Here is a 25551-nt window from a genome sequence, read left to right as displayed (position 1 = left end):
CAAGAGAGTCTGGTGTGTGTCTGGCCGGGTGGTGGGTCTCTGGGACTGGCTGGTTGGTCTCCATCCACACTCACAGTCCCTGTCCCTCCCCGACCACAGAGCAGGCCTTGTGGCAGTGGTGACAGACTCAGGGCTTGTACCTGGCCCCCTGTATTCCTAGCAGTGATATGCCCGAGGCTCAAGCCTGAGGCAGATGTGCCTCTCAAGCTTGTGTTTTAGTCTCATTGCCCCAACCAAGGCTAAGGCTATCACTGAGTTTGGGAATTCGGACTCTGCCACCAGTTCCCTGGGAAGGCCAAGCTTCGGGTCTTCACACCAGCTGGGGAAGGCCCACTGGTGTCCACTCGCTTTCCTGGGACAGGCCCCCGTGGGTTGCAGGCCCACTTTCTCCACAGTTTAGAAGGTGTTCCATGGGCCCCACCAGTCTCTGAGGCTGAAGTCCCCGAATGATAATGGGAGGAAACTGTAAAAATCAGCATCTAGTGCCAACTGTTCTGTGGATTTGCCCAAGGGTAGTCATTTGGTGAGAGTTTGCCTTTGGTCAGAGTTCTAAAAGGAGCTCGCATTCCTCCAGAGAGTGGAAGGAACGAACACTGCAGGTGCATGGTCTTGTTTTCTAAGAGCTTTGGTATCAGAGATGTGCTCACACGGAGGCCTGGGGCCTCATGAAGATCCCCAGTGGGGCAGAGCCACTAGGAGTGCCTGGGGTCGGGGTTGCCCAGAGACAGCATGGCGGCGGTAGAACCAACCACCGAGGGCCCATCAGCAAAGCCGCCGCTGCAGATGGGCCTGCGGTTAATACACCAAATCCTGAAAGCCTCAGATCAGCAGAATTGAGTTCCAAGAAGATCTGGTAGAGAACAGTCCTTTCTCAATGTAAGAGTCAAAGGGAACAGGAGATGAGGTGGCCAGGAACAAGCTATAGTCTGCGCTTGGAGTAACAGGGGCCCAAGTGTTTGATGCTAACCCCGAGGGCAAAAGCTGATCTTTTTGGGTTAATGAACAAACATTTCTTGGCCATTTACCCTGTGCCAGGCCCTTGATTGGATTCTGGGAACTGGGCAGGAAAGAAGTCTGACACCTGGGCCGCCCTCTAGTGAGGAGGCACCTTGAGTAAACAATGACACTGTGATGTCATAAGAGCTGCGATGGTGGGGCAGAGTCAGGCCCCGGCGGGGGGTCGGCGGAGCGGGGAGACAGTGTGGAGGCCGCTAACACCTAAGTTAACCAGAGTTAGAAGAGGTAAAGGCTAGCAGATGTGGGGGAGATAGTGTGTTCCTCAGCAGCAAGGCTGCAGGCCGTCAGGGAACTAGTAGAAGGTCAGTCCCATTAGACTCAGGTTGGAGGTTTGGAGTGTGGAGTTTGCCATAAGCCCCGTGGAGGTCACGGCTTATGCCAGGAGCAGCACAGTTGTTCGAGGACGGTGGTGCAGGTCAGAGCTGTGATTCAGAAAGGTCCCTCTGCTGCAGAGTAGAGACCCCACTGGGGGGCAGCTGGGATGGGCTAGGAAATACCTAAGGGAAAATGTTACTGTGACTCACGTTGGGCGTCCTGGACAGAGGGGGCAGCAGTGGGGAAGAAAAAACAGTGGCTGGATTTGGAAGATGGAATCAGCAAATCTTGATGAGCAGTTGAGTGTAGGGCTGAAGGCAAAAGTTTAGCTCCGCCCCTGTAAGCCTTGGTTATAGGAGGGTACAGACTGGATGAAGGGTAGGCCCATGGCAAGACCCCATGCATCCATATCAGCCTGAGCAAGAAAGGACCCACAGATGCCCAGGACAGTGTGCTCTGCTTTGGGCATGGCCAAAGAAGGAACTTGGGGACCCAGGTTGAAGCAGAATGCTGATACCAAGTCATAGGAACCAAGTGCTGGTCCCATTTTGGAATCTCTGCAATAATGGTTTCTGCCACTTTGGGTCACACTGCTCTATAAGTTTATCAGAAGAGAGCTACAGGTGAACACTCTTCTTGGGCAAAAAGAGATCTCCACACCCTCATCCTGCTCCTTTCTAAGCAAGATCTCTTTGGCCAGGATCGCAGCAAGTGTGTCATGATAGGCACTTCTAGAAGGTCCCAGATTGTATCTTTCTTGGGATGTCTGGCACAGCTGGACCTCTTGAGTAGTTGTCAAATTGAACTACATAGTGGAATGTTTTCATACCAAAAACCGTCTCATTTAGGTTGCAGTGCCTGCGGTCTCTACTTGTTCTCCAGCTCAAAATGTAGATCTCTGATGGGACGCCTGGGTGGCTCAGTTGGTTAAGCAGCTGCCTTCGGCTCAGGTCATGATCCCAGCGTCCTGGGATCGAGTCCCGCATCGGGCTCCTTGCTCGTCAGGGAACCTGCCTCTCCCTCTGCCTCTGCCTGCCATTCTGTCTGCCTGTGCTCACTCTCTCTCCCTCGCTCTCTCTGACAAATAAATAAATAAAATCTTTAAAAAAAAAAAATGTAGATCTCTGTCATATCCCTCAGCCTTCTCCCCCTATACCTTAGAGCAGGGCAGTGAACGAGGGGTTGGCCTACCACACACCATGGAGCAGTGGGTTCCAAAATGTCTTCCAGAGAAGGGAGGGTATTGACAGGAGTTGCTGCAGAAAGTTTCTGCATCTCCCAAAATGGGGGATCCCAGATAGATAAGAGCCTCTAGCATTTTACTAGTGTGCTCCGTAGATGTCAAGGGTCACTCTAGAATGTGCAGCATTTCTCAAAGGACACAAACCAAGACCGTCTCATCCTGTGATACGTACTTGGGGAAAAACTGCAGTAGAGACACGAAATAACTGAGCCCATATTCATCATTTCTTACCCATTTGCCCTTGGAATAACCATTCCTTGTGACTCCCCTGCCCTCTTCAGAGAGGGCCACGCCTGCATTGCTTGCAGAATGTATGCTCTGCCTGCTGCTGCTTCCTGCTGTAGGTATCCCCAGGGCCTAGCACACACCGGAACTGGTTAAATTACTACTGTTAACAAATAAATGAATAAATGGCACTGCGAATAGAAATGAAACTCTCTTCCCACCTACTGTGTTCATTTTGTTGAGCATGGACCATGCCCAGGGCATTCTGCTTTGTTAGGCTCTATGGGGCACACAGACTGGTCGGTAAGATCTTCCTCCTGGCTCCTTTAGACTCTGAGGGCAGGTCAGCCCAGCACCCAGGCCAGCCATCTACATGTAAGATGTCTCTGCCCTCTGACTAGGCAGGACCCACTTGTAGCTGTTTCACAATAGATGCTGCCAGGATGTGAGTATGAGACTAGAAATATGGCACTGTTTATGAAAAAGAAAATGTAGAAATCTGCTAAATGCCTGTCAGGGGGACAGGCTTAAGCTCAGGTACAACCATATAATGGAATAATATGTGTAGCTGATAAGACGAATGACTTTTTTAAATATAAATGCATATAGTATTGTTCAGTAAATGGTTGCATTAAGGTGGGGGAGGTGCAGGATAGTGTATACACACAATTTATTTGTGTTTTTTTTGTAAGTGTATTTTGATATGTGAGTGTATACGTGCATTTTATTCCTGCTAATATATGGGTTTTTAAAAAACAACATGGAGATATATAAACCACACTGTTGATGTTATAAAGCCTGGGACATAGGGGGTAAGAGGTGAGATATTTTTTGCTTTCAGTTTCTAAATTATTTCAAAGTATTCACATTAAGCACATGTTACTTTTTTTTTTTAAGATTTTTATTTATTTATTTGACAGAGAGAGATATCACAAGTAGGCATAGAGGCAGGCAGAGAGAGAGGGGGAAGCAGGCTCCCTGCTGAGCAGAGAGCCCGATGCGGGGCTCGATCCCAGGACCCTGAGACCATGACCTGAGCCGAAAGCAGAGGCTTAACTCACTGAGCCACCCAGGCGCCCCAAGCACATGTTACTTTTATAAATAGCAAAAACACAAAAAATGGTTATACTTGAGGGGAAAATGCATCGTTAGAAAGTGGTAAGCAACAGAAGAGAAATCTTAGAAAGATTAGGGCCCAGAGAGGGATAAGAACTGCCTTAGGCTGTAGAGAAGAACTTGTCAAACTTATGCGAGGCAAGGCACATGAACTTGACCTTGAAGAACCAGTAGGTATGATCAGCACATGGTAGTTCACACTGGAGTATCTTTCTGCATATGAAGAATATGCAAATTGTAGCTCTCAAACTGACTTCCTTCTCCTAGCCAGCTCACCACAGGCCACTTTACCCAGAAGTTGTGTTTTCAAATTTGTCTTGTAATATCTGCGCCATCCTATTTTGTCATTACAGAGAAATTAAAAGTCGAGTGGGTTTATAAGGAGGGGATTGTATTAGGACTCTTACAATAATCTTCCTATCCTTTGGCCCTGGGCCTCCCTTCTAAGGAAATTGGAAATGTAAGCCACAATTAGTTCATTGTAGCATTAATTATTATAATAAAAAACTAGAATTAAGTCTAATAACAAAAATACATGAGTGAGTGGAGTATGCGAGTGGATATTTCACAGCCTTAAAGGTGTCTACAAGGACTTCTTAATGACTTGTTGGAAGCTTATGATAAGTATAAAAAAAGAAAAAAACTCAGCCACAAAACCAAAATGGGGGGGGAAAAAGTCTGCTTGGAGCCTCCATATGCCAGAACTTCCTGTAAGAGGTTGAAGACATAGATCTTCATATCAGCACTAACAGTCCAACTTCCTTGATTATTGTATGATCAGGAGTTTGGGACAGAGGAGATCTTTAGTCATCTTTTGGGTTGTCTCTGATTAAGATGGTGTTCTGTCAAAGATTTCCTGAAACAAATACTGGGCACTAGGGCCACCACCTTTAGCGCCAGACAGACAGATAAACAACAGGGAAAGATGGAGTCTGTTCCCCGGGGGCTGCTGGGAGTAACCAAGTCTGGGTGTCACCACACACACTGGGGAGAGTGCCAGACCCGTTCCTGATCGGAGTTCCAGAATTTAATAGAAACTAAAGCAACCTGGAGGCATTGAGCTCTCCCACCCACTAGGTGGTAGTGGGGCTCATCAGAACGCTTCATTCCCATCCGGAAATTCGGGACTCAGACACACTGGTAGAAAGAAGCGCTTTCCTTCAGGGAAAACCACGTCCATATTCAGGGAGCAGCAACCCAAGAGTATGGTCCCAGGCAGACCACAGAGTAAACGTTTATGGAATAACAAGGGAGACTCGCATCATAGTAAGTGCCAACCTCATAAGACCCTGTCTCCTGGGGCTTGAAATTTTGTACTTTGCACAGCAGAAGTGTGCAGATGTTTGCATTTTTGATACCTGTCAGTGGTTATGGACATCGCCTAGCCTTGGGTCTTAAAGCCCTGGAAAGGTGAATAAAGGACCATGACAGCCTTTTGTTCCACATTTTTACTGCTGGGCTTCCTGCTGGTTGACCTGCCCACCTGCCCTTGCTGGACTAAGGCAGCAAAGGTGATGAAGGTTGTGTGGGAGGCCTGGGGGTGGGGGCATGCAGAGAGAAGGAAAGGCAGGGAGGGCCTTGGGCTGCTTTGAGACTTCCTACCCGTTTCCTGCTCTTCACACCCTTCTCATGCCCTTCTTTCCATGACAGTCTGTGCACAGTTCAAGGGCATCTGCCTTCTGCAGCTGTGGCCCAGTTTACCCGTGACCTTCATTGAGCCACATCCACCAGGCTGCATCTTTTCCATTCTTTCTTTGAAACAGCCCTATCTTGAGAGTTTTGTGACTTTATAAAGATAGGGTTTCTGACGATCACAAGACCACTCATCTCCCAACTGCGTAATCTCCCAATCTGTGGTTTAGATTTGTTTTGAAACAGTATTCGGCCCGGGTTGGGGGGGATTCCTGGGTGGCTCAGTCAGTTAAGCAGTGGACTCTTGATCTCAGCTCAGGTCTTGATCTCAGAGTTGTGCGTTCAAGCCCTGCATTGGGCTCCACGCTGGGCATGGAGCCTACTTAAGAAAAACAAAAGAAAGAAACAATATTTGGGCCCAAGCTTGACTAGGTAAAACGACAAAATGATCTCAGATGTGGAGATTGGTTCAGGAATATGCCTTGTCTATTTTTAAACTGAAAATGTGAGGTGAGGGGGAAAGTGTGACCAAGAAGTGTTCTGTGTTTTTTAATTTGCTTTGGGAATAGTATAATAAATGTGTCATTTTCTAAATCTGGATTATTCATGGCCTATTTTAAATCCCGGTCTGGCTCCTGACAGTCCAGTTCTCAGCAAGACCCTGGGTTGACTCCCCTCCTGTCTTGTCCTGGTATGGGCAGAAAATATAACCTTATTTAATAGCAGCTTCCATTGATTTTTAAAGTAAGTCAGCTGTGAGAATTCTCATTTTCTCAAACAAACTATTTGTACTTAGATCCTGTGTATTAGCCGGGTTGTGTCTGAGTCCATTAAATGGGAGCGGTAAATGGGTTTTGGCCTGCTGTTTTTACTAGGGAAACCAGGAGAAACCCTTCAACCATCCTAGATTTTAAAATGCCTTTTAAAAAGTGCCTGTCCCGAGTGGGTCATGCCTCACCTCCAGATCCTGGTGACCTCCACATTCCTGTGGAGACAGGAAGCCTGGAAGCGTGAACAGCCACATGGCTGAAGACCCCGTGACCCCAGGTCCTGCGGCCTTTCATCTGGGGCCATCAGGCTCTCCAGGTGCGCCAGCCCCGAAGCGGGAGGCTCTAGGTGCTCCTAATCGGGTCTGGTCTGAATGCGCAGTTCCCCGAGGTGCTGGGTGATGATGGAATGAAAGCCAAATAAAGGAACAAGAGGTCCTGTTGATTGCCTCATCTTCAGTGCTATTCCTCAGGGCCCTTCTAGATCTAGGGAGGATTTGGGAAGACTGCGGTAATCACCTGAGGAGAAGACACAGCCCCTACTTCCTGTTAACTCTGGGCCCACAGACTGTTGGCCTCCGGCAAGGGAGTCTGTGCCCCTAAGGGCCTTTTGGAGCAAGGCCACGCCACCTGGCCTCAAGCTTCCTCCCTGGGCCATCGTGTCCTCTCCCTCTGGAGGCAGGTAATAGGGCTACCATGGCCCTTTCTTCATTGCTCCAGACAGCCCCCTGCCTCTCCATTGAGGGGCCAGGATTGGGAACTGGAAGGGACCTGAGTGGTAATAACATAGGCTTCCTCCTCCTCCTCTCAGGTGGGGAAACTGAGACTGGAACTCAGATTCGGTGACTTGCCCACCCTTGGTAGCTTGTCCCTCCCGACTGCAGCTTCCTGGTGAGGCAGTGGGGTGGGATGGACAAGCGGTTAGAAGGGGCTTGAAATTGAGTCTCAGTTCAACAAGAAAAAAGTCCCAGGGGAAGAAGGAGAGCTTCGGCAGCAAGCACTGGGTTCCCCGGGCTCATTAAGTTGCTGGGGACTTTGTAGCATCCCCCAGGATTTCTCAGTCCTGCTTCTTTGGTACACGGCGCTGGGAATGGTCTGGTAAAAGCTGTGGGATAAGACTGCCCTCTAGTGGGCTGGTGAAGCCATTGGTCCAGCCACTTTCCCGTCTCTCTAGGCTCAGTGCTGCCTTCTTTTGCTGAAGCCCCATAGTGATTATTCCCTCAGTAGGAATGCCTTCAATTCAAATTTTATTCTTTGTCAAACATTCTGGCTCACAGAGTTGATCTCTGAACACCAGCCATTATTTGCCCATCTTATAGGAGGTTTGGGGTTTTATTTTTGTCATTGTTGTTTTCCCCCCACCGTAGAGGTATCTTATTTCTCTAATAAGATTCAGGTCCCTAAAAGCAAGGGTGATGTTTTATGTCTTGTTCTTCCCCAGCTGCCATCCCGTTGTCTTCTTAGCTGGACGTGAAATTAGAAGTTTCGCTGGGATAGAAAAGAATCCTCCCGCAAAAAAGAATTCCACCCCTTCACATTTGTTCCTAAAACATTCTCAGCTCTCTGATCTATAGTTCCCCAAGTGGTTGAATCATCTGAATCCCTCAGAAAACTTCCAGAACTCAGTTTCCTGGGCCTTCCTCCAACCCCACTGAATCAGTCTCTGTGGTTTGAGCCAGGAAATCTGCTTTACAAACTTCCCAAGTGGTTTTGGAAGTGGAGCCAGGTTTGGCAGCCAACTGCTCTAAATCCCCATTTACGATTTTTTTTTTCATGGCTTTTTCCCTCTGACAGCATCTCTAAAGGTCTTCAGCTTATGTCAGTTATTAAAATTGACCATTCTGAAACTCCTTTGGAAATACTCGGTGTGTTGTTCTAACTACAGTCCTGGCTGACATGGGAAGGAAGAAGGACCACAAGAGAAGGACCAAAGGCGTTTACTTTGGTTGCCAGTGGCTCTGTGTTCATAGCAGAAAATACTGAAACCAATACCTTCATGCTGACTGGGCAGGTCATTGATGTGTTTTTCATGTTTGACCGGACAGGGAGACAAAGGTTAACCGAGTACCCAGTTATAAACGTTCACCGGTTCTAACTCCTCTGGTTCTCAGATCAGCCGTACAATGTAGGTGGCATTGTCCCATTTTTTACAGATGGAAAAGTTGAGGCTTTGGGAAATTAGTAAGTTGCCCCAAGTCATGAAGTTGCTGACTGTCAGATTCTGCATTCAAATACAGGTCTGATTGCTAAGACCAGCTTTGGAAAGGTAAGAGGACCAAGAGTGCCAACCTATTCTTTTTAACTCTGCCAGGCCAAGCGGGCAGTGCAGCGAGGAGCCACTGCGGTCATCTTTGACGTGTCCGAAAACCCAGAAGCTATCGATCAGGTAAACTCCATGGGCCACGGGGCATGGCTATCTCCCTGAGAGAGGCGCTTTTAGTTAGCTGGGCTTGTCGCAGGGGCATCCCCCTCACTTCAGGGCTCCGCACTTGTCTGCTGACACTAGAAACCCGTGTTTAGACGTCATTCCTACTTGGAGGAGAGGATATCGAGTAGGCGTGAAGAGCCAGGAAGTTGGTGGTTGGGGGCATTTTCAAAGACCCTTCCACCCTGCCCAGTCCGTCCTAAAAGCATCATTCTGCGCCTTGTCCTTCAGAAGCTCCAAGGCTGTAATGCTTGAGGTCTTTGAGGATTTTCAAATGGTTTTTACTCTTCTTTTCCTTCAACTTCTCTCCCTCTCTTGCTTCTTAAAGCAAGAGCATCTTTTAACCAGACCTGTCTCTTCATCCTCAGCTAAACCAGGGCTCAGAAGACCCGCTCAAGAGGCCAGTGGTGTACGTGAAGGGTGCAGATGCCATCAAGTTGATGAACATTGTCAACAAGCAGAAAGTAGCTCGAGCAAGGATTCAGCACCGCCCACCTCGAGTGAGCCTCCATTGGCCTTGGCCAGCCTCGCCCTGTGCCCTCTCTGCTGCTCCCCGAGCCTTTATTCCCTTTGGGCTTCAGGCTTTTGTTCCAGTCTTCTTTCCGTGTAAAATGCTAATGCAGCCTAGGTGCCTACAGTTTAGATTAGACTTCAGGTTGGAGGCCAAGGAGAAATAGTACTCCTGTTTCTTTATTAGTATTATTTTTTAAGATTTTATTTATTTGAGAGAGAGTGCGAGCGAGCATGCACACAAATGGGAGGTGGGGGTCAGAGAGGGAGAGAGAGTCTCAAGCCGACTCCGCACGGAGCGCTTAGCCCCATGTGGAGCTCAGTGTCACCACCTGAGATCATGACCTGAACCAAAATCAAGAGTCAGACGTTTAACCAACTAAGCCTGCCACAAACTCCCCCCACAACCCGTGTTCCTTTAGAGAAGATTCGAGAAGACCTTCCAGAAATAGATTTTGTGCTAAGGGGTCTCTGGTATCTTCCGCCCAGCACTCCCTCTTGGTAGCTCCTGCCCTTCTTTCTCTTCCATCCCACCTCCCTCTGAAAGGCTGGGGAGGAGTGAAGGAAGGAGTACCTGGTTTCCTGTGTCCCCCTCCTTCCATTTGGCCCAGACTAGAGAAAAAGGCTGGTACTATAGTTCTTTCTTCCCAGAGGGTAAATTGCATTATTAAAAAGCCCTAACTTGTATTTGAGTCTGGAGCACTTAGCTTTCAATTGGGATTGAAGTTTATGCCTTGTAGGCGTTTGTTGAATAGCACGGTGGCTTCTCTGGAGCGTGTCGAAGGGACACTGCTGCCCAGTGACTCTTAAAAGGCATCCTCTGCCCAAACCTCAGGCTGAAGGTTCTGGGAACCTGGGACAGGATATAGACAGATAGAGAGATATGTACATACACACACATACATATATATGGTTTATTTCCTTATCACAAATATTCACGTATAGGATGACTTTTCATACACACAAAACATCTAGATGCCCATAGCATTCAATTAGCAAAACTCTAATCCTCTTGGCTAACTGCGTGTCCTAGACAAGGTGGCTTCAAGGTTTCTGGAAGCAGTGTGCCCTGAGGAAAAGGTAAGGACTCAAAGTGGAAGGGATTTGCAGAAGAACCACCTCTGGTGGCTTCTTTTTAAAGGAAAAACGAGCACTTTGCTGAATGTGACTCACCGTAGTGGAAGCTGATATTGTGGAAGCAGCATACAATTTTCTGAGTTGTTGTAAACCGTTAATTATATGGTTAGTAATCACTGTTCCCTCAAAACATGACACTCACTCCTTTGTCCCATAAATATGATATTTGTGTTTATTTGGATGGGCCTCTCCTACCGGTTACGGCGAACTTTGCGCTCTTCCACGGGAAGCTGGGCATTCCAACGGGCGTGCTCTTGGCCAGGACTGTGGCAGGCTGCCCCCGCCACACCGAGGGGGGCTGTCTGGGCCCGGGGAGCACAGCACGTGTGCAGGTTAGCAGAACCCCAGGTGTTGCTTGCAAATGAGGGGAGAGACACACCTGAGTCACTCAGCCCTATCCCAGCCGGGGCTGACACGACCATGCACCAATCCCCAGTCTGAAGAGACCTGTGACTCATCAGGTGTGTATTCTGTTCCAGCAACCCACAGAGTACTTCGACATGGGGATTTTCCTGGCGTTCTTCGTCGTGGTCTCCTTGGTCTGCCTCATCCTTCTCGTCAAAATCAAGCTGAAACAGCGGCGCAGTCAGGTAAGAGCCCCAAGCAGCCCGTGAGCGCAGGTGCCCGCCGCCCTGACCCAGGTGGGAACTGGGGGGCGAGGGCCTGAGGGAGCGGCAGAAATGGAGCAAAATGAGAGCAAAGCTTGTCACCCTGTGTCTTCTCTATTCCAGAAGGGCCAGAACCACAAAGGCCAAGCACTGGGAGGGCTTCCAGCTGGGAGGTTTTCTCATGAAATGCCTAAGTGTTCACGCAGAGCCCTAGAGCCTTGCTCCTCAGATAGAATCTGGGCACCAGCAGCATCCCCTGGGAGCTTGGCAGAAATGCAGACCCTCAGGCCGTACCCCAGACCTGCTTAGCCGGAAGCTACATCTTCCAAGCCCTCCAGACGATTCCCAGTGAACAGAGTAGCCACTTTCCCGCTCCATCTGACACATCACCGTGCTCGTAGAAACGCAGGATTTGGGGGGCAGAGGTTGATGGAGAGGGTAAGCGGGAATCTAGACCATCCCATGTGTAGTGACCTCTCAGGAGAGACAGTGGATGCTGGCAGGCAGTCTGCGCGAGACTCACCTACTACTCACCAAGCGAGAGTGGTCATCAGCCCAACAATGACTCAGGGTCTTACAGAGTTGACCAACTAACTGAAGTCGACCTCTGCTGGGACTGCCACTTGGGAGAAGCCTGGGTTCAAGTCGCTGAACCTCAGGAGTCTGGATATCCCATGTCATGGCAGTCTGAATTTTTAGCGCCCTCTCAGAAGCCTGTAACGTTGTGCCCGTCCCCGGGCACTGGTTGCCATAGCTCCAGGGGTGACTACCACTGTTAGTACATCCTGGACCCTAACACGGACCACGTTCCGCCACACAGAATTCCATGAACAGGCTGGCTGTGCAGGCTCTGGAGAAGATGGAAACCAGGAAGTTCAACTCCAAGAGCAAGGGGCGCCGGGAGGGGAGCTGTGGGGCGCTGGACACGCTCAGCAGCAGCTCAACGTCCGACTGCGCCATCTGCCTGGAGAAGTATATCGACGGGGAGGTAAGGACAGAGGCAGGGTCCATCCTGGCTGGGAACAAGGTAGACAGGTCAGCAGAGGCGAACACAACCTGGAAGGATGGAGCCCTAGGTCTTTGCCCACAGCTTTGCAGGAGCAGAAGGGTGATGCCTAGGCCCCAGGGGCGTGGCCGGAGGCATCCTAATTGCTCTTCACCCTGGGAAATGGGTGGCCACAACTCAGAGATACTCTCTCCAGAGAGTGTCTTCCACCAGCTTCCACCCATGGCATTTCAGAAGTTGATCAGAAACTTATGGTAGGCCAGAAAAAGTCTGGTGTTAAGAACATTGACATGTATTGACTTAATTTTAGAATCACTCTTCTGAAAACGGACACTTAACTCAAAGCAAACCTCTCTGTACAAAGCTGCATGGAACACTGGGTGTTTTGACTTGGGAGGCAAGGGGATGTGATGGCCCCTTTTTTCTTCTAACTTTTTTTTTTTTTAAGATATTTACTTATCTATTTGACAGAGAGAAACACTGAGAGAGGGAACACAAGCAGGGGGAGTGGGAGAGGGAGAAGCAAGCTTCCCGCAGAGCGGGGAGCCCAATGTGAGGCTTGATCCCAGGATCCTGGGATCATGGCCTTAGCCAAAGGTAGACGCTTAACGGTTGAGCCACCCAGGCGCCCCTTCTTCTAGCTTTTTATCCTGAAAATGTCAGACGTTCCGGAAAGCTGCAGGAGTCCTACAGTGAATGACGTGTCATTCGCCCGCAGTCACCCTTTGCTAACATTGTGCCACGCTTGCTTAATCTCCTCACAGGCAGAGGCGTGCATCCACACATATTTTGGGGAACAGGGAGCAAACCACTTCAGAATCAGCTGCAGGCATCCGATGCATTCTGTTCCCGTGTAGCCTGTGGGGTGAACATGAGTTTTTGCAGAGGCCTTGAAATTAAGAGAGTCCTGAATGGGCTTTAGGTGCAGACTTCCCATATTCCAGTCCTGGCCCAGGCAGGTTGTAGCTTTGTGATCTTGGGCGGGTGATTTCATTCTCTGTGCCCACGCTTGGGACATGGGCCCAAGAGTGACATGGGCTTCAGGTGATCATGGAGGTTACATGAGAAAATACAGGTAGAACTCTCCCACAGTCAGGAACAACGTTAGGTATTAGGTTGAGCGTTATTCTGTTGAGCTGGTCAGAGCATGAAAAAGCAGAGTCACGTTCGCAAACTTGGGCGAGGGGTGCTTTGGCTCAGGAACTCCATAGCTAGTTATGCCTCAGAAAACCCCATCACCTTCTTCCTACATAGGCTACTGTGTTATAAACCATATTCTCTTGGGTGAGTACTCAGGGTCCAGCAAAGGAGAGCTTTGCCCCTTTGCTGCCGCACCTGTCAATTCCAAGTCCTGGACACCTTCCTTTCTATTCACCCCCAGTTGGAGGGACCGGAGGGAGCCACCATCCCAGAGATGCATAAGGTCTTGGGGGCCCGGGGCTGCGGAAGCCATTGGCTTTGGTCTTCCCTCGTGTGTGGCATGAATGTGAATGCCCTCCTTGGGCAACAGAAAAGGACCCCGCTTCAGTGTGCTCCCTTCCTGAACGCTGAGGACTGTGGATGGGGCTTCCTCCTAGAAGCCAGACATGGGTGCTGACTCTGGGGCATGGTGTCCACCTACAGCCAGAGACCAGGAGGGGCCTGAAGAGGAAGCCTTTGGTACTGGCTTCTCGGGCCATCCTGGACTCCTCAAGAGGAAGCACGCATGGGGCTGAAGGCAGGTCCACTGTCCACCCGGGCCCTGCCTTCAGGCTGCATGTCCTCTCTCCCTTCCCAGGAGCTGCGGGTTATCCCCTGTACTCACCGCTTTCACAGGAAGTGCGTGGACCCGTGGCTGCTGCAGCACCACACCTGCCCCCACTGTCGGCACAACATCATAGGTAATTGTCACCATCTCCCCTCTTGTGGCACAGTCGCTTTCCCTTCCAAGTGCTCAGCAGGAGTCTGGCATGTGCTATAGACAGTGAGCGAGCATTGCCCTCCAGACCTGGAGGTGGGGTAGGAGGGCCCAGGGTGTTGGAACTCACCTGGCCCCAAACCCTCAGGAGAGCCTGACCTGAAGAATCGCCCCATGTTCACATTTTGGCTTTCACATGAGCCAGCTTCCTGACCTTGAGCAAAGCGGCTGACCTCTGTACGCCCGAGGTCAGCACTCCCATGCCCTTTACCTGGCGCTGTTTCCGTGCCACAGGAGGTGAGCGTGAGGGGCCAGGGTCGTGGTATTGCTCCTGCCCCCCGGCGGTAGCAGCAGACCAGGCCCGGAGTGCAGGCTGTGTCAGGATAGCTGTTGTCCCCGAGAGGGAAAGTGCCTTTTGTCTTGGTGTCTTTGTGGCTGTCTGCACGCTCTGTGAGCGTCTTCCTCATTCCGAGCCAAGGGCAGGCAGGAGATGGGCCCTACCAGGTGTGACCATCCTGCAGAGGGGGGCGTGGGCCGGCCTCTGCCTGTGTGGCCAGGTCTGGAGACAGCCGGCAGGGACCCGAGTCCTGACCCCAGCCACGTGAGCGCAGGACTAAGCCCGCTGCCTTGTGCCCCGCCCTCACTGATCCCTCCAGCCCGTGGCACGAGGGTCCCCAGCTCTGCTGACTTTGTGTCCCCTGCCTTTCCCCAGAGCAAAAGGGCAACCCGACCGCCGTGTGCGTGGAGACCAGCAGCCTCGCACGTGGCCGGCAGCAGAGGGTGATCCTGCCGGTGCACTATCCCGGCCGCGTGCACAGGACCAACGGCATCCCGGCCTACCCCACCCGCACGAGCATGGACTCCCACGGGAACCCCGTCACGCTGCTGACCGTGGACCGGCACGGGGAGCAGAGCCTCTATTCCCCACAGACCCCCACCTACATCCGTGGCTACCCGCCCCTCCACCTGGACCCCAGCCTGGCCCCTCACCGCTGTGGCCTGGAGCACCGGGCCTACTCCCCAGCCCACCCCTTCCGCAGGCCCAAGTTCGGCGGCCGCGGCTTCTCCAAGGCAGCTTGCTTCTCCCAGTATGAGACCATGTACCAGCACTACTACTTCCGGGGCCTCAGCTACCCGGAGCAGGAGGGCCAGGCGCCGGCTGGCCTTGCACCCCGGGGCCCAGCCCGTGCCTTTGCGGCAAGCAGCGGCAGCAGCCTGCTCTTCCCCACCGTGGTGCACATGGCCCCACCGTCGCACCTGGAGAGCGGCAGCACGTCCAGCTTCAGCTGCTACCATGGCCACCGCTCGGTGTGCAGCGGCTACCTGGCCGACGGCCCGGGCAGTGACAGCAGCAGCAGCAGCAGCAGCAGCAGCAGCTCCGGCCAGTGCCACTGCTCCTCCAGTGACTCGGTGGTGGACTGCACCGAGGTCAGCAACCAGGGGGTGTACGGGAGCTGCTCCACCTTCCGCAGCTCCCTCAGCAGCGACTACGACCCCTTCATCTACCGCAGCCGGAGCCCCTGCCGCACCAGCGAGGTGGGGGCCGTGGGTGGCTCGGCCCGGGGGCCCGTGCTAGGCCTCGAGGGCTCCCCGCCACCCGAGGACCTCTCGGCGGCCCACAGTCAAGGTGCTGGGCGAGGAGAGCCTTGGCACGGCCCCTCCTCACCCTCCGGGGACCAGCTGTCCACCTGCAGCCTGGAGATGAACTACAGCAGCAACTCCTCCCCGGAGCCCAGGGGGCCCGCTAGCTCTACCTCAGAAGTGGGGCTCGAGGCTTCTCCTGGGGCGGCCCCAGACCTCAGGAGGACCTGGAAGGGGGCCCGCGAGGGGCTGTCATGTGCCTGCTGCTGCGAGCCCCAGCCCTCCGCCCTGGAGCCCAGCGGCGGAGTGGCCGGGGGCAGCACATTGTTCCTGGGCCCACCGCTCTGTGAGGCCTGTGGCCCCACGGGCAGGGAGGCACAGCCGGGAAGCTCCCAGGGCCTGTACGGCCTTCACCCGGACCATTTGCCCAGGACAGATGGGGTGAAATATGAGGGCCTTCCCTGCTGCTTCTATGAAGAGAAGCAGGTGGCCCATGGCAGCGGCGGGGGCCGCGGCTGCTGCGTGGAGGACTGCTCGGTCAGTGTGCAGTACACGCTCGCCCAGGAGCCCCCGCCTGGCTGCCCCCCAGGAGCCTGGGACTTGAGCCAGCGCATCCCCATCATTCCGGAGGATGTGGACTGTAACTTAGGCCTGCCCTCGGACTGCCAAGGGACCCATGGCCTCGGCCCTTGGGGTGGGCTGGGCCCAGATGTCCTGCGACCCCACTGCAGCCTAGGAGCCACCCAGGAAGAAGAGCCGATTCTGTGCCACCAGGCCAGGGCTCCACTCTCGCCCGGCTGCCCTCCGGAGGGTGCAGAGGCCCCCGGGGCCAGCTTCCTTGGTGCCCCCCAGGACACTCAGGAGTCCAGTGCCACCGCCCCTGAGGCTGCAGGTGAGAGCAGGAGGGGACCGGAGGTCAGAGTCGGGGTCCTCCTCTTTCCGCTGCTTGTTTTCTAAGTGACTTCTCTGTGCCCTTGACCTCAGAGGCCGTCTGTACCTGATGACTTCCAAAGTAGTCCGTCCCCACCCCAACCCTCCTCTGCGTTCCAGACCCATTAGGCCTTCTGTTCCCCTGGTCCTCACAAGCATCCCGCCCAGTCTTGTCCACTGCCGCCCTCTCAAACTCCTGCCTCTTCGTGCCCCCCCCTTCCTCCAGGCTCCCCACCCAGATGCTCGGGGCCCAAACCCACACTCTCCCAGAGCACCCCCTGCCTTCCATACTGCAGTGTCCTGGGCTTCTCAGCCTGCTGTGGGGACCACGTGGTCTGGTTTCACCACCACCCCCCGCCCTGTTCAGAAAATCAAATCCCCAGAAAAGTGAAACTTAGCAAAGGACGTGCAGAATCCAACTCCAGGATTTTCATTCCATTCAGCAGACCTCATCAAGTTGCTATAAAGTTTCCAAACATTTTGTGTCGGTCATAAACAGTCCAGCACCTTGGAGTAGCACTACGACACGTTCCCCTTCCAAGGCATATCCCTAATTTCTTCTGTGTCCCCACCTGCCGTCTCCTTGGGTAGGCCCGTCTCCTCTCTCTGCGGCCAAAGCAGTGGCCTAACTGGTCCCTCACTGCTCTTGGCCTTCTGTTCTGCATGGGAGCCATGGGGGTCTTTTTTAAAAATGTGTCTTTACACTGTTGACTTGCCACTACCTCTAAATTTTAAAAAGGTGAACTCCTTACCGCATTTTGTATGATCTGCCCCTCAGACCACCACCTGCTTCACTCACCTCCTTGCCCCTTGAACCTTCTGTGGCCTCTGACCTGCTTCCCCAACAAGCCAAGTACATCCCAGCTTCCAGACTTCTCAGCCGCTTCTCCAGATCTTGGCTGAAATCGTGCCCTCCACCCTCCAGGGTCACTGTCACAAGCCCTGTTCACTTCCCAGGCTATCGCAGTCTGAGGTTACTTTGTTCTGAGGCTTGTGGGCTCTGGGAAGGGGTCTTCTCCTCTTCCTGGTGCCTGCAGTGGTGCCTGATGGCACATCTTCAGTATGTTGTAAGTTCATGCTACCTAACGGCTTCCAGAAGTCTCTGCCCATCCAGATGAGGGAGACTGGCTGTCTGCGAGGCACCCGTGCCTTTCTGCCTTTGCCATATACACGGTCTGTCTGGTGTTCTGAGCTGTCATTCCCTAAGAGCCTGTGACACCAGGGATGGGCACCCAAGTCCCCCACCTGGACCCCTGTGTGTTGTGCCCAGGGCTTCCAGTTCCACCCAGGGCTTCCAGTGCCAGTTCTGTCCCCTTGATGATTTATTTGTATGTGTGTGTCTCTCTCTCTAGGACAGAGATCTCGCCCAGCAGACAGTGGCACAGGAGCCTGAGCTCAGAAGGAACTCTTACGTGGAAATGGGGACAATATGGAGACTCCAAGCTCTGACTTCCTTCAGAAAAAAATCTTTTTTTTTTTTTTAGCTTTGACAAACACACAAAAGTGGTAATAAAGAGAGCCCTCCTTCTCAACCCAAAATGTGAGCCACCTGTGGCAAACTGCCCCCCACCTCCCATTAACAAACCAACAGACAAAATTCTCTGAGTCTTCTGCCTCTTTTGATAATATGGTATATTCTGTTTTGTAAAGTGTGTGTGCTTGGGGTCCCAAGGTGTGTGGGATTGAATTCTCTGCTTTGTTTTTTAAGATATTATATGTAAATGTAAAAAGTTATTTAAATATATATTTTAAAGAGCCCTAACCGCCAACTTTTGCTGAAAAAAAAAAAAAAAAAAGAAATCACTGCTGCATTAATTGAACCATATCATGTGTAGATACTGTTGTCTCCCTGGAGGGAGCTCAGGCCTTTGAAAAGCTCAGGGCTACACCTGCCTTAGAAAATGAACCAGAAACTTGAAGTAAAGCTAGTTGATATGGGTACAAACTCTGAGGAACAATGCAATGCTGCCTCTTTCTTTCTTGTGGCAAATCCCAACTTACAGTTTCGGGTCTTCTCAGAAGCCATGCCCTCTCCAGCCCACACCTGTAGGCAGCTGATGGGAACAGCTAGGGATAGGGCGGAAGGTCTGCAGCTCTGAGGAGCTGGGACAAGCCATCACTACGCCAGCCCCAGGGTGACAGGGACAGTTCAGCCCAGTGTTCTTTGGTCTGTCCCTTTGGGTCATTGTCTTAGGTCAGAGGACAAGAGTTCACAATCCTGAACTCGGGCTTCCTGTGCCCCTGGCTGCAGAAATGGTTTGAAGGGCTGTGTGGGGACAGACACCCGGAAGGAATGTAGTTTTGAGACCTTAGTGTCTAGGGGGTGGAAAGTGCTCTCAGTAACCCAGAAGAGGGACAGAGGGCGCTAGAGCATGCCTGCGCCCAGGCGTCTGTGTGGGCGCAGCCAGTGTCCTTGGGCTGCCTTCCTGCGGACCTCGCAGGGTCGGCACTAAGTTCTGTTTGAATGATACGTTTCCCATCCCATTTCCCTCTGGAAGCACTGCTTCGGGGTTATTCAGCCCTCTGCCTCATGGCCGAAATGGCCCATCTCGCCTGCAAATGTCTACTATCCTTTCTACGTAATGCACTATTATGTATTGATTCTCCAGGAGACAGAGAAAGAGACTATCAGATAGTTTAGCCCCAAAGGGTAGGTTTTTGTATATTTTTCCAGCCGTTTGCTGTTCTTGTTTTCAAGAGAGAGGGAGAGTTTTAAAACCCAAACCATTAAAAAAAAAAAAAAAATGTTTCCATTGTAAAAGGGAGAATCTATTTAAAGCTATTTCAGATCAGGGACTGTCATCTTTTTTGTCCAATGTACTTCTTGTTCTTCCAAGTCTTTTTTAGAAGAAACCAATCGCATTAGCCCCTGTGTTCACTAACTCCTTCGGCCACTTTCATTCATTTTTATTCAGTTATCGTCATCTGATATGCTCATCTGCAGAACAGAAACCTTGCGGCCTCACGGCCCCCCCCAACCCCACCCCCCAAGTATAGTGGGGAAGTAAGAGACCGCCCAGGGTTGCCATCGACGTCAGTGATGACCCCTTCTCCAGTCAGGCCAGGGTCCAGACAAGAATACTTTTGACTGAGAATCTCACTGTATCCCAATCTTTTTTGCCCTTTTTTTGTTTTCTTTTTTAATCCAGCCCGTGATGAGGAAATTTACCTCCTCCTAGCCAGGCTTTGACAGAAAGAAATTCCAGCCTCAAACAATCGAACCAGTTGCCATTTAGGAGCTCAGTACGGTGAGCTTTGTCCTCCAGCCTCTGAGGTACAGTCCCCTCGGGGCTGCTTCCTGCCCCCCACCCTCGGGTCTATGCCCAGCACACCTGTTGGCGAGGGTGTGAGAAGGGCCTAAGCTGTTGACATGTGATCCGGCCCGCCTTGATTTCTCGGGCCAGGAGTAGCAGCTGCTGAGGACAACGGCTCGGCTCGCATTCCGTGGTTTTAGGGAAGGGGTGGGGGATGGCTTCTAACAGGAACTGCAAAAAAAAAAAAAAAAAGCAGTTTCTCATTGTTGAGATTTTTGTTGTTGTTCGTGGTTTTGTGTTTTGTTTTGTTTTGTTTTTAATGCCTTTGAGTGCTTGTTCTCTCCTTTGTCTGAAACCATACCCCCAAAGTGTCTTTCTTTAGCCTGGTCTGGGAAACTACTCCTCAACAGCCTTAAGCAATAAATAGAGGAGTAGGTAATGTGGCTTCCACGGGGCTTATTAAAATAAATGTGTCCAATTTTCGTTGGAAAGAGCAATAATTAGGGATGGCAAAAAGAAACACATTTTTCTGTAGTTTACAGGGCAGGAGAAGCAGAAAAATGAAAATGTTAAAACTTTAAATATCAACCATTGTTTCGAGTTTGTATTGGCCCACCAGATGGGGAGGTCACCGGAGTATAGTGACCAGCTATATTCCTGCCTCACCATTCGAATTGAAAGAAATGTCTTCTTTGAAGTTGCAAGACTCCAGTAATGGCCTCTCAGGGGTGTGTTGGGGTCATATAGTCTTGGAGCATCACATTTTCCATGGAGAATTATCGCCCTCCACCCCCACCCCAAGCCAGAGTGTGACTGTTAGGCCTGGTCCCATGGCCCAGCCCTGGGTATAGGACAGCCATGTAAACTAAAGCGTACTGGAACCAGTTAAAAAAATGGGTGTTTGGGAGTTCTGATCAACAAGGTACCTCTTTACGCTGGCTCTCTCTCAATCTCCCACCTCTCTCGAACCCAAGCCATTTTTATAAAGCCCGATCTGCTGTCCCACCACTCAGACCCTCCCTTATGTGCTGCTAGTTTCTACTCAAAGCTCATGCAGGACTAATGCTTTTAATAAAAAATGAGGTCTAAAAAATAATTACTAATCGGAGTATTATTTTTTAAACAGACCTGCCTTTTTCTATTCTTTATATGAACTCTATTGTGTTGGTCTAACAAGACACTATTTTGAAATGTTTTTTTTAATTGCTCCCATAGCACTTAAAAGATATTTTGTAAAGACTTTGCTGTAAAGATTTTGTAATAAAATGGTCTAAGGGCTCCTTCTCCAACATTACCATTTTTTTTTAATGTTTTAAAGGCTAGAAAACAACTTATGTATATTCTGTATATGTATAGCAGCACATTTCATTTATGGAAATATGTTCTCAGAATATTTATTTACTAATATATTTATCTTAAGCCATGTCTTATGTTGAGAGTGTGACATTGTTGGAATAATCATTGAAAATGACTAACATGAGGCCCTGTAAATACATGATAATTGCACACAGATTTTGCATATTTGCCGACCAAAAATGATTTCAAACAAGTTGTAGTCTTCTATGGTTTTGTAACAAATTGTACAAATGACTGTAAAAAAAAATACAATTTTATCAAGTATGTGTTACATGTTGTCATTCCTCTGTTCGGTAAAGGTTTATAGATCCCACCTAGGACAGAGTGCCTTTAACTTCCTCCTTGTTCATGTATGCATCTGTAGGATCTCTTCTCTTGGTAACATAGAGTTCATGTTGTTGGGGCCCGGGATGGTTTCATGAGAGAGCCTCTGATAGCGTGTGGGATAATGTCCTTGGGGTGGTGGTGGTTGTTTTGCTAAGCCCTATGTGGAAGCAGTGAGGGAAACAATAGTCCACTTTCAAAAATAAGAAACGTGGGCTGTTGACTTCGTCAGCTGGCCTTTTCCTACCTCGGAAGGCCAAGAGACTCCAAAGCACTGAGCCCTCGACGTGACCTAGTTATGAGAGTGGAGAAGGGCCATCAGTATGAAATGAATCTCATACCCATTTGTCTTACCTCCCAGGGCGGGAGTTACTAATTTGTAAAGCACTCTGAGATTATGTGGAAGGTGCAAAGTGGTGTTTATTTTTCAGACATCTAGCAGAGAATAGCAATATCCTAAGCCTGTGAGCTCCTGTTCCTATTTCTCTCTCTTGAATTTGGGCCACTTCTTGGGCACAGGCTCCTCGTGGACCCCCAGCTGCTTCCTGCCAGGCAGCGGGCCCTGAGCCCCTGGAGGAGTGGCAGCCTGGCTGTACAGAGCCTCCCAGAGCTTTTGTTTGACGGCCTTGCCCAGCTCCAAGCTGTACCTCTTGGGGGTTCCGGAAGGATTCCACAGCATCGGCTCAACCACCGAGTGGTACAGAGCCCTGTAACCCTCTGCGGGGAGGCCATGGATGGTTAGCTTGTCCTCCGACAACTGCTCTCTCTCTCTGGTTTCGGGAAGCAATGCCTGGCCCTTCCAGGCGGCTGTCCCAGTGTCCCCGGGCCGTGCTTGGGTGACAGCCACATGTTCAGCATATCTGCTCTCAAGATCTTGGCGGGCGGTTACTTTTTTCTCCTTTGAACTTTCTTTACTCTAGCCAGGAAGAAAGCAGAGAAGTCAAAGCTAAAACTTGAGAAGGGAGCTCAGAATAATTATCTGGGATTTGTGTCCCCGAGTCTTGGTTCCAGCCACCACCAACATTTGTCTAGCGTGTTCTGGTTTCCCGAATTCCTTCATGTACGCCACTGCATGCATTGCCCATAAACCCCATAAGGTCAGCAGGAGACCATTCTAAAGGCAAGGAAACAAATTGGTTGGCCGAAGCTGGCACGGTGAGAAGGTTCCTAACCACAGTGTCCTTTGCTGAATGCCACACAGGATATTAGGCGTTTACTCTGTGCCAGGCTCCGTTCAAAAACTTTGTGCATTATTATATTAGCTCAATCCTCATGAAACCCTATGGGGGGGGGGGGTGTTTTCCACATTTTGTAGGTGACAGAGACCAAAGAGGCTAAACCCACAGTTGTCCTCAATTATAGTTAGAGCTGGGATTTGAGGCGGGACGGCCTCACTCTGAGGTGCCCTCTGAGCTCTGTCGGCCCCGTGGAGTGATGGGCCTCTCTGGACATCAGGTTCCCCAGGTGGAAGTTCATGGCAAGATCTATTGCTCACCTCCAGTGTTTGGATGTGCGTACCTAAGGGCACCACCCATCTCCAGGCCTTTCCCTCCCTTATTTTCCCTTCATGTCAAGTGTTTACGAAAGCTACGCCATCCTCCTGTAGAACTAGGCAGAGTGTAAAAGGCAGAAGCCCAGATCTGGTACTCTCTCCACTGTCTCGTGCAGCTGCCCCCAGTTCCACCTCCACAATCCTGTCTTTAACTTTAAGATTTCCTTCCCCCGGGATAAATCACATAAGCATTAAGCACTCCCTCCCTTGCATTTCCCTGTTCCCAGGCCATCAGTTTCTGTCCACCCCCAGCCATCCTAACAGGTACCTTGTTGATGCCTCCTGTCTTCCTGAGCCTTGGGGAGCCAGGACGCTGCCCTACTGGCCGCCTGCCCTTGGAACCAATCGAGTGTCTTATTCTGCCCCGCGGCGTGGCTCTTACTGCCGAATTGTCCTTGGACTTTAATCTCCTTGAAGGCTTTGCTTCTCCAAACCTGCTTGGTCCTGGGCAACATTTATCCTTCAGTTGTCGCCTGAGCACCAACTTAATCAGGGAGAAGGAACTAGCCACCAGGGGAGTCTTTACAACTTCCCAAGAGGTGGTGGTCCTGGCTGCTGGGGTATTGATGTTCTGCTTTGCACACATTCTGGCCGTCCAGATGTTGGTGAGGGTCGGTGAGTCCACATAGCAGTCCTGAAGCCTGGTGTTCAGTAGGATAGACTGACGGAGCCCATAGGCAGGGATCCCGGGGTCTCGTCTCACATAGATGGGATGCTAGAATCATAAGGGGAGAGAAAGGAATAAGAAAAAGGACCAGTTCTCAAGCACAGATTAGGCCTAATATGAACTGCATTTTACACCTGGTTCCTTCTACACAGCTCTCAGAAATCTATCCATCGGATCTCCTGCTCACCAGAGCCTTTTGTACCAAGTAGGGAAACCAAGCCACGATGATATTCAGGCTCTCAAAGAACATGGCAATGCTTGAGCTGGAAGCAGAGGTTTGGGGAGCATTTATAAGGAATCCATGACAATTCCTGTCTGCTACAAGGCTTAGGGAACGGTAACAGGAAAGGAATGGGGATGGGATCACTTGAGATTCCTATAGGAGCTGCAGTCACCCCTCGACCAGGCTGCAAGACAGAAATGACACCACGTAAAAGTTCTGTCAAGCCCTGAACACACTTCCTAGCCAGACCACCATGAGCCAAGAAAGGCTGCTCCACGGGGAAATACTGGGATCCTTAAAGGCAAAAGTCCAACGTAAGTAATACGGACCTCTGTTTCCTGGGAGCAGCAGAGAACAAGAGAACAATTTGGACAGAATTAGAATCACACCCTTAAAGAGACCTGGCCTTCTAAGAAATGTCATCTATAAAAAAAATAAAATTACCTTACCATATTTCGGTTGCCTTAAATTTTATTTTAGCTAGCTTAGTAGGGGGAAGAAATATGTATTTTCTTTTCCCTTTTTTTCTTTTGCTTTTTTTGGTTGTTGCTGTTGTTTTGCTTTTTTTTTTTTTTTTTTAAATATTTCTAGTCACCTGTCTTTCTCTGCCTCAGTCATGTATGAACAAATTGCAGTTTGTTTAGATTTTTGGCTCACAGGGAGGCAGTTTTGAACTATGGTCTCTAGTATTTGTGATGTCACTTTGGTTTGTGATGTGGGGGTGGGTGGGTGTTACATCATCAGATTTTATAGTTAAATTAGGCCGGAAGAAGTTCTATTTTGTGGTGCTTGCAGCCTCAGGAGCTGGTGAAGCGCTCATTCCCCCCCAGAAGGGCTTGGGTGAATTAGGAAGGTCCTAACGTTCTTAAGAAGCATTGCTTCGCACTCAAGGGGAGTCAAAGACCAAGACTGTATTTGTGGATACAGGTAGTGAGATAGATCCTTACATGTGCAAAAGTGGCCTTCTCCGTGCACATAAAGAAGGTACTGTTACATTCTCAGAAGAGCTGCCAAGGTTAGGGACCAGAAATGAAAGAACATGTTCCTGCCGCCCTGGGCACCTCTCCCTCCATGTCTCTCCCCGGGAGAACTACATGGTTTCTGGAATGCGGTTTTATTTTACATCCCATGGCAAATTCAGTAATTAGAGCTGTTAGCAGTGTCAAGGGCTTGAAACAGGAACAAAGACACTTCTTGCTCGTAACTCTTGGGCAATGCCTCGCTCCTTATCAGGGGCTTTGGTCCTGTTGGTGGTTTTGAGTTTTTAGACACAAAATGCCAAAGGAGGCTCCCTCCTGAGGGGGAGGAGAGGGAAGGGATGGAAAAACAGAGTATGAGTCTGGCAGGAGCTCCTGGAATCGTATGTGTTGCCTGTTTGATTTTTTTCTGAGTGTTGTCCCAGGAGTGAATCAAAGTCTGCAGGCCGACCGCACGGCAGGCCACGGTGGAACCACCTCCAGGCCAAAGGCATCTGGACCCACAGACGCGGGAGGACAATGGGGCCCATTCAGTGGGAAGCCCGGGCCTCACCTCCTGAGAGGTGGGTCAATTTTAGAGCAGGGTGTTGGAAAAGGGTTTGTCTCTGGGAAAACTTTGTTAATGTCTGGAGACGGGGCAGGCAAGCATCCTTTCAAAGCTGGTGAATCCCGGAGAGGTGGCACCAGGCTCTTGGGCCACTGTCTGCCTTGGCTCTGCAGGAGCAGGGACAGAAGGGAACTGTTGGGCAAGAAAGGAATTCTGGGAGTAGCTCTTTGGTTTCTCTTCTC

The 25551-nt window shown here is 50.7% G+C and overlaps 2 protein-coding genes across 6 annotated transcripts in view; one reads left to right on the top strand and one right to left on the bottom strand.

The window, feature by feature from the left end:
• ZNRF3 (zinc and ring finger 3) overlaps positions 1-21285 on the top strand; it is a 158870-nt gene extending 137585 nt beyond the window's left edge. For 3 of the 4 annotated variants that reach the window (XM_047697347.1, XM_047697348.1, XM_047697349.1), the window contains exons 3-9: positions 8627-8701; positions 9109-9240; positions 10867-10977; positions 11816-11983; positions 13779-13881; positions 14611-16371; positions 17762-21285. In XM_047697347.1, coding sequence (XP_047553303.1) covers positions 8627-8701; positions 9109-9240; positions 10867-10977; positions 11816-11983; positions 13779-13881; positions 14611-16371; positions 17762-17802 — 2391 coding nt within the window. In that variant the 3' untranslated portion in view covers positions 17803-21285. Of the gene's footprint in view, positions 1-5262; positions 5428-8626; positions 8702-9108; positions 9241-10866; positions 10978-11815; positions 11984-13778; positions 13882-14610; positions 16372-17761 lie in introns of those variants that run through there. The other variant, XM_047697350.1, reaches the window with a different exon arrangement.
• Positions 21286-21675: 390 nt separating this feature from the next.
• C12H22orf31 (chromosome 12 C22orf31 homolog) lies at positions 21676-24419 on the bottom strand. 2 transcript variants are annotated; one of them, XM_047697352.1, is made up of 3 exons: positions 24381-24419; positions 23164-23610; positions 21676-22259 (listed from the first exon to the last, which is right to left on the bottom strand). In XM_047697352.1, exons 2-3 carry the CDS (start codon positions 23479-23481, stop codon positions 21822-21824), a joined length of 756 nt encoding a protein of 251 aa, XP_047553308.1. In that variant the 5' UTR covers positions 23482-23610; positions 24381-24419; the 3' UTR covers positions 21676-21821. The 2 variants fall into 2 exon arrangements, with proteins under 2 accessions (XP_047553308.1, XP_047553307.1); XM_047697351.1 differs by lacking the exon at positions 24381-24419 and adding an exon at positions 24038-24062.
• Between the last annotated feature and the right edge of the window lie 1132 nt (positions 24420-25551).

The sequence above is a fragment of the Lutra lutra genome, chromosome 12, assembly GCF_902655055.1.
Source record: "Lutra lutra chromosome 12, mLutLut1.2, whole genome shotgun sequence".
NCBI lineage: Eukaryota > Metazoa > Chordata > Mammalia > Carnivora > Mustelidae > Lutra > Lutra lutra.
This window is presented reverse-complemented; position numbering and strand designations above follow the sequence as displayed.

What these genes read in the sequence shown, in the direction of transcription:
- C12H22orf31 (XM_047697351.1), bottom strand. An exon ending in AGACAGGAGGCATCAACAAG is followed by an intron (nt 22,260 to 23,163) that starts GTACCTGTTAGG and finishes CTTCCTGGCTAG; the next exon opens with AGTAAAGAAAGTTCAAAGGA.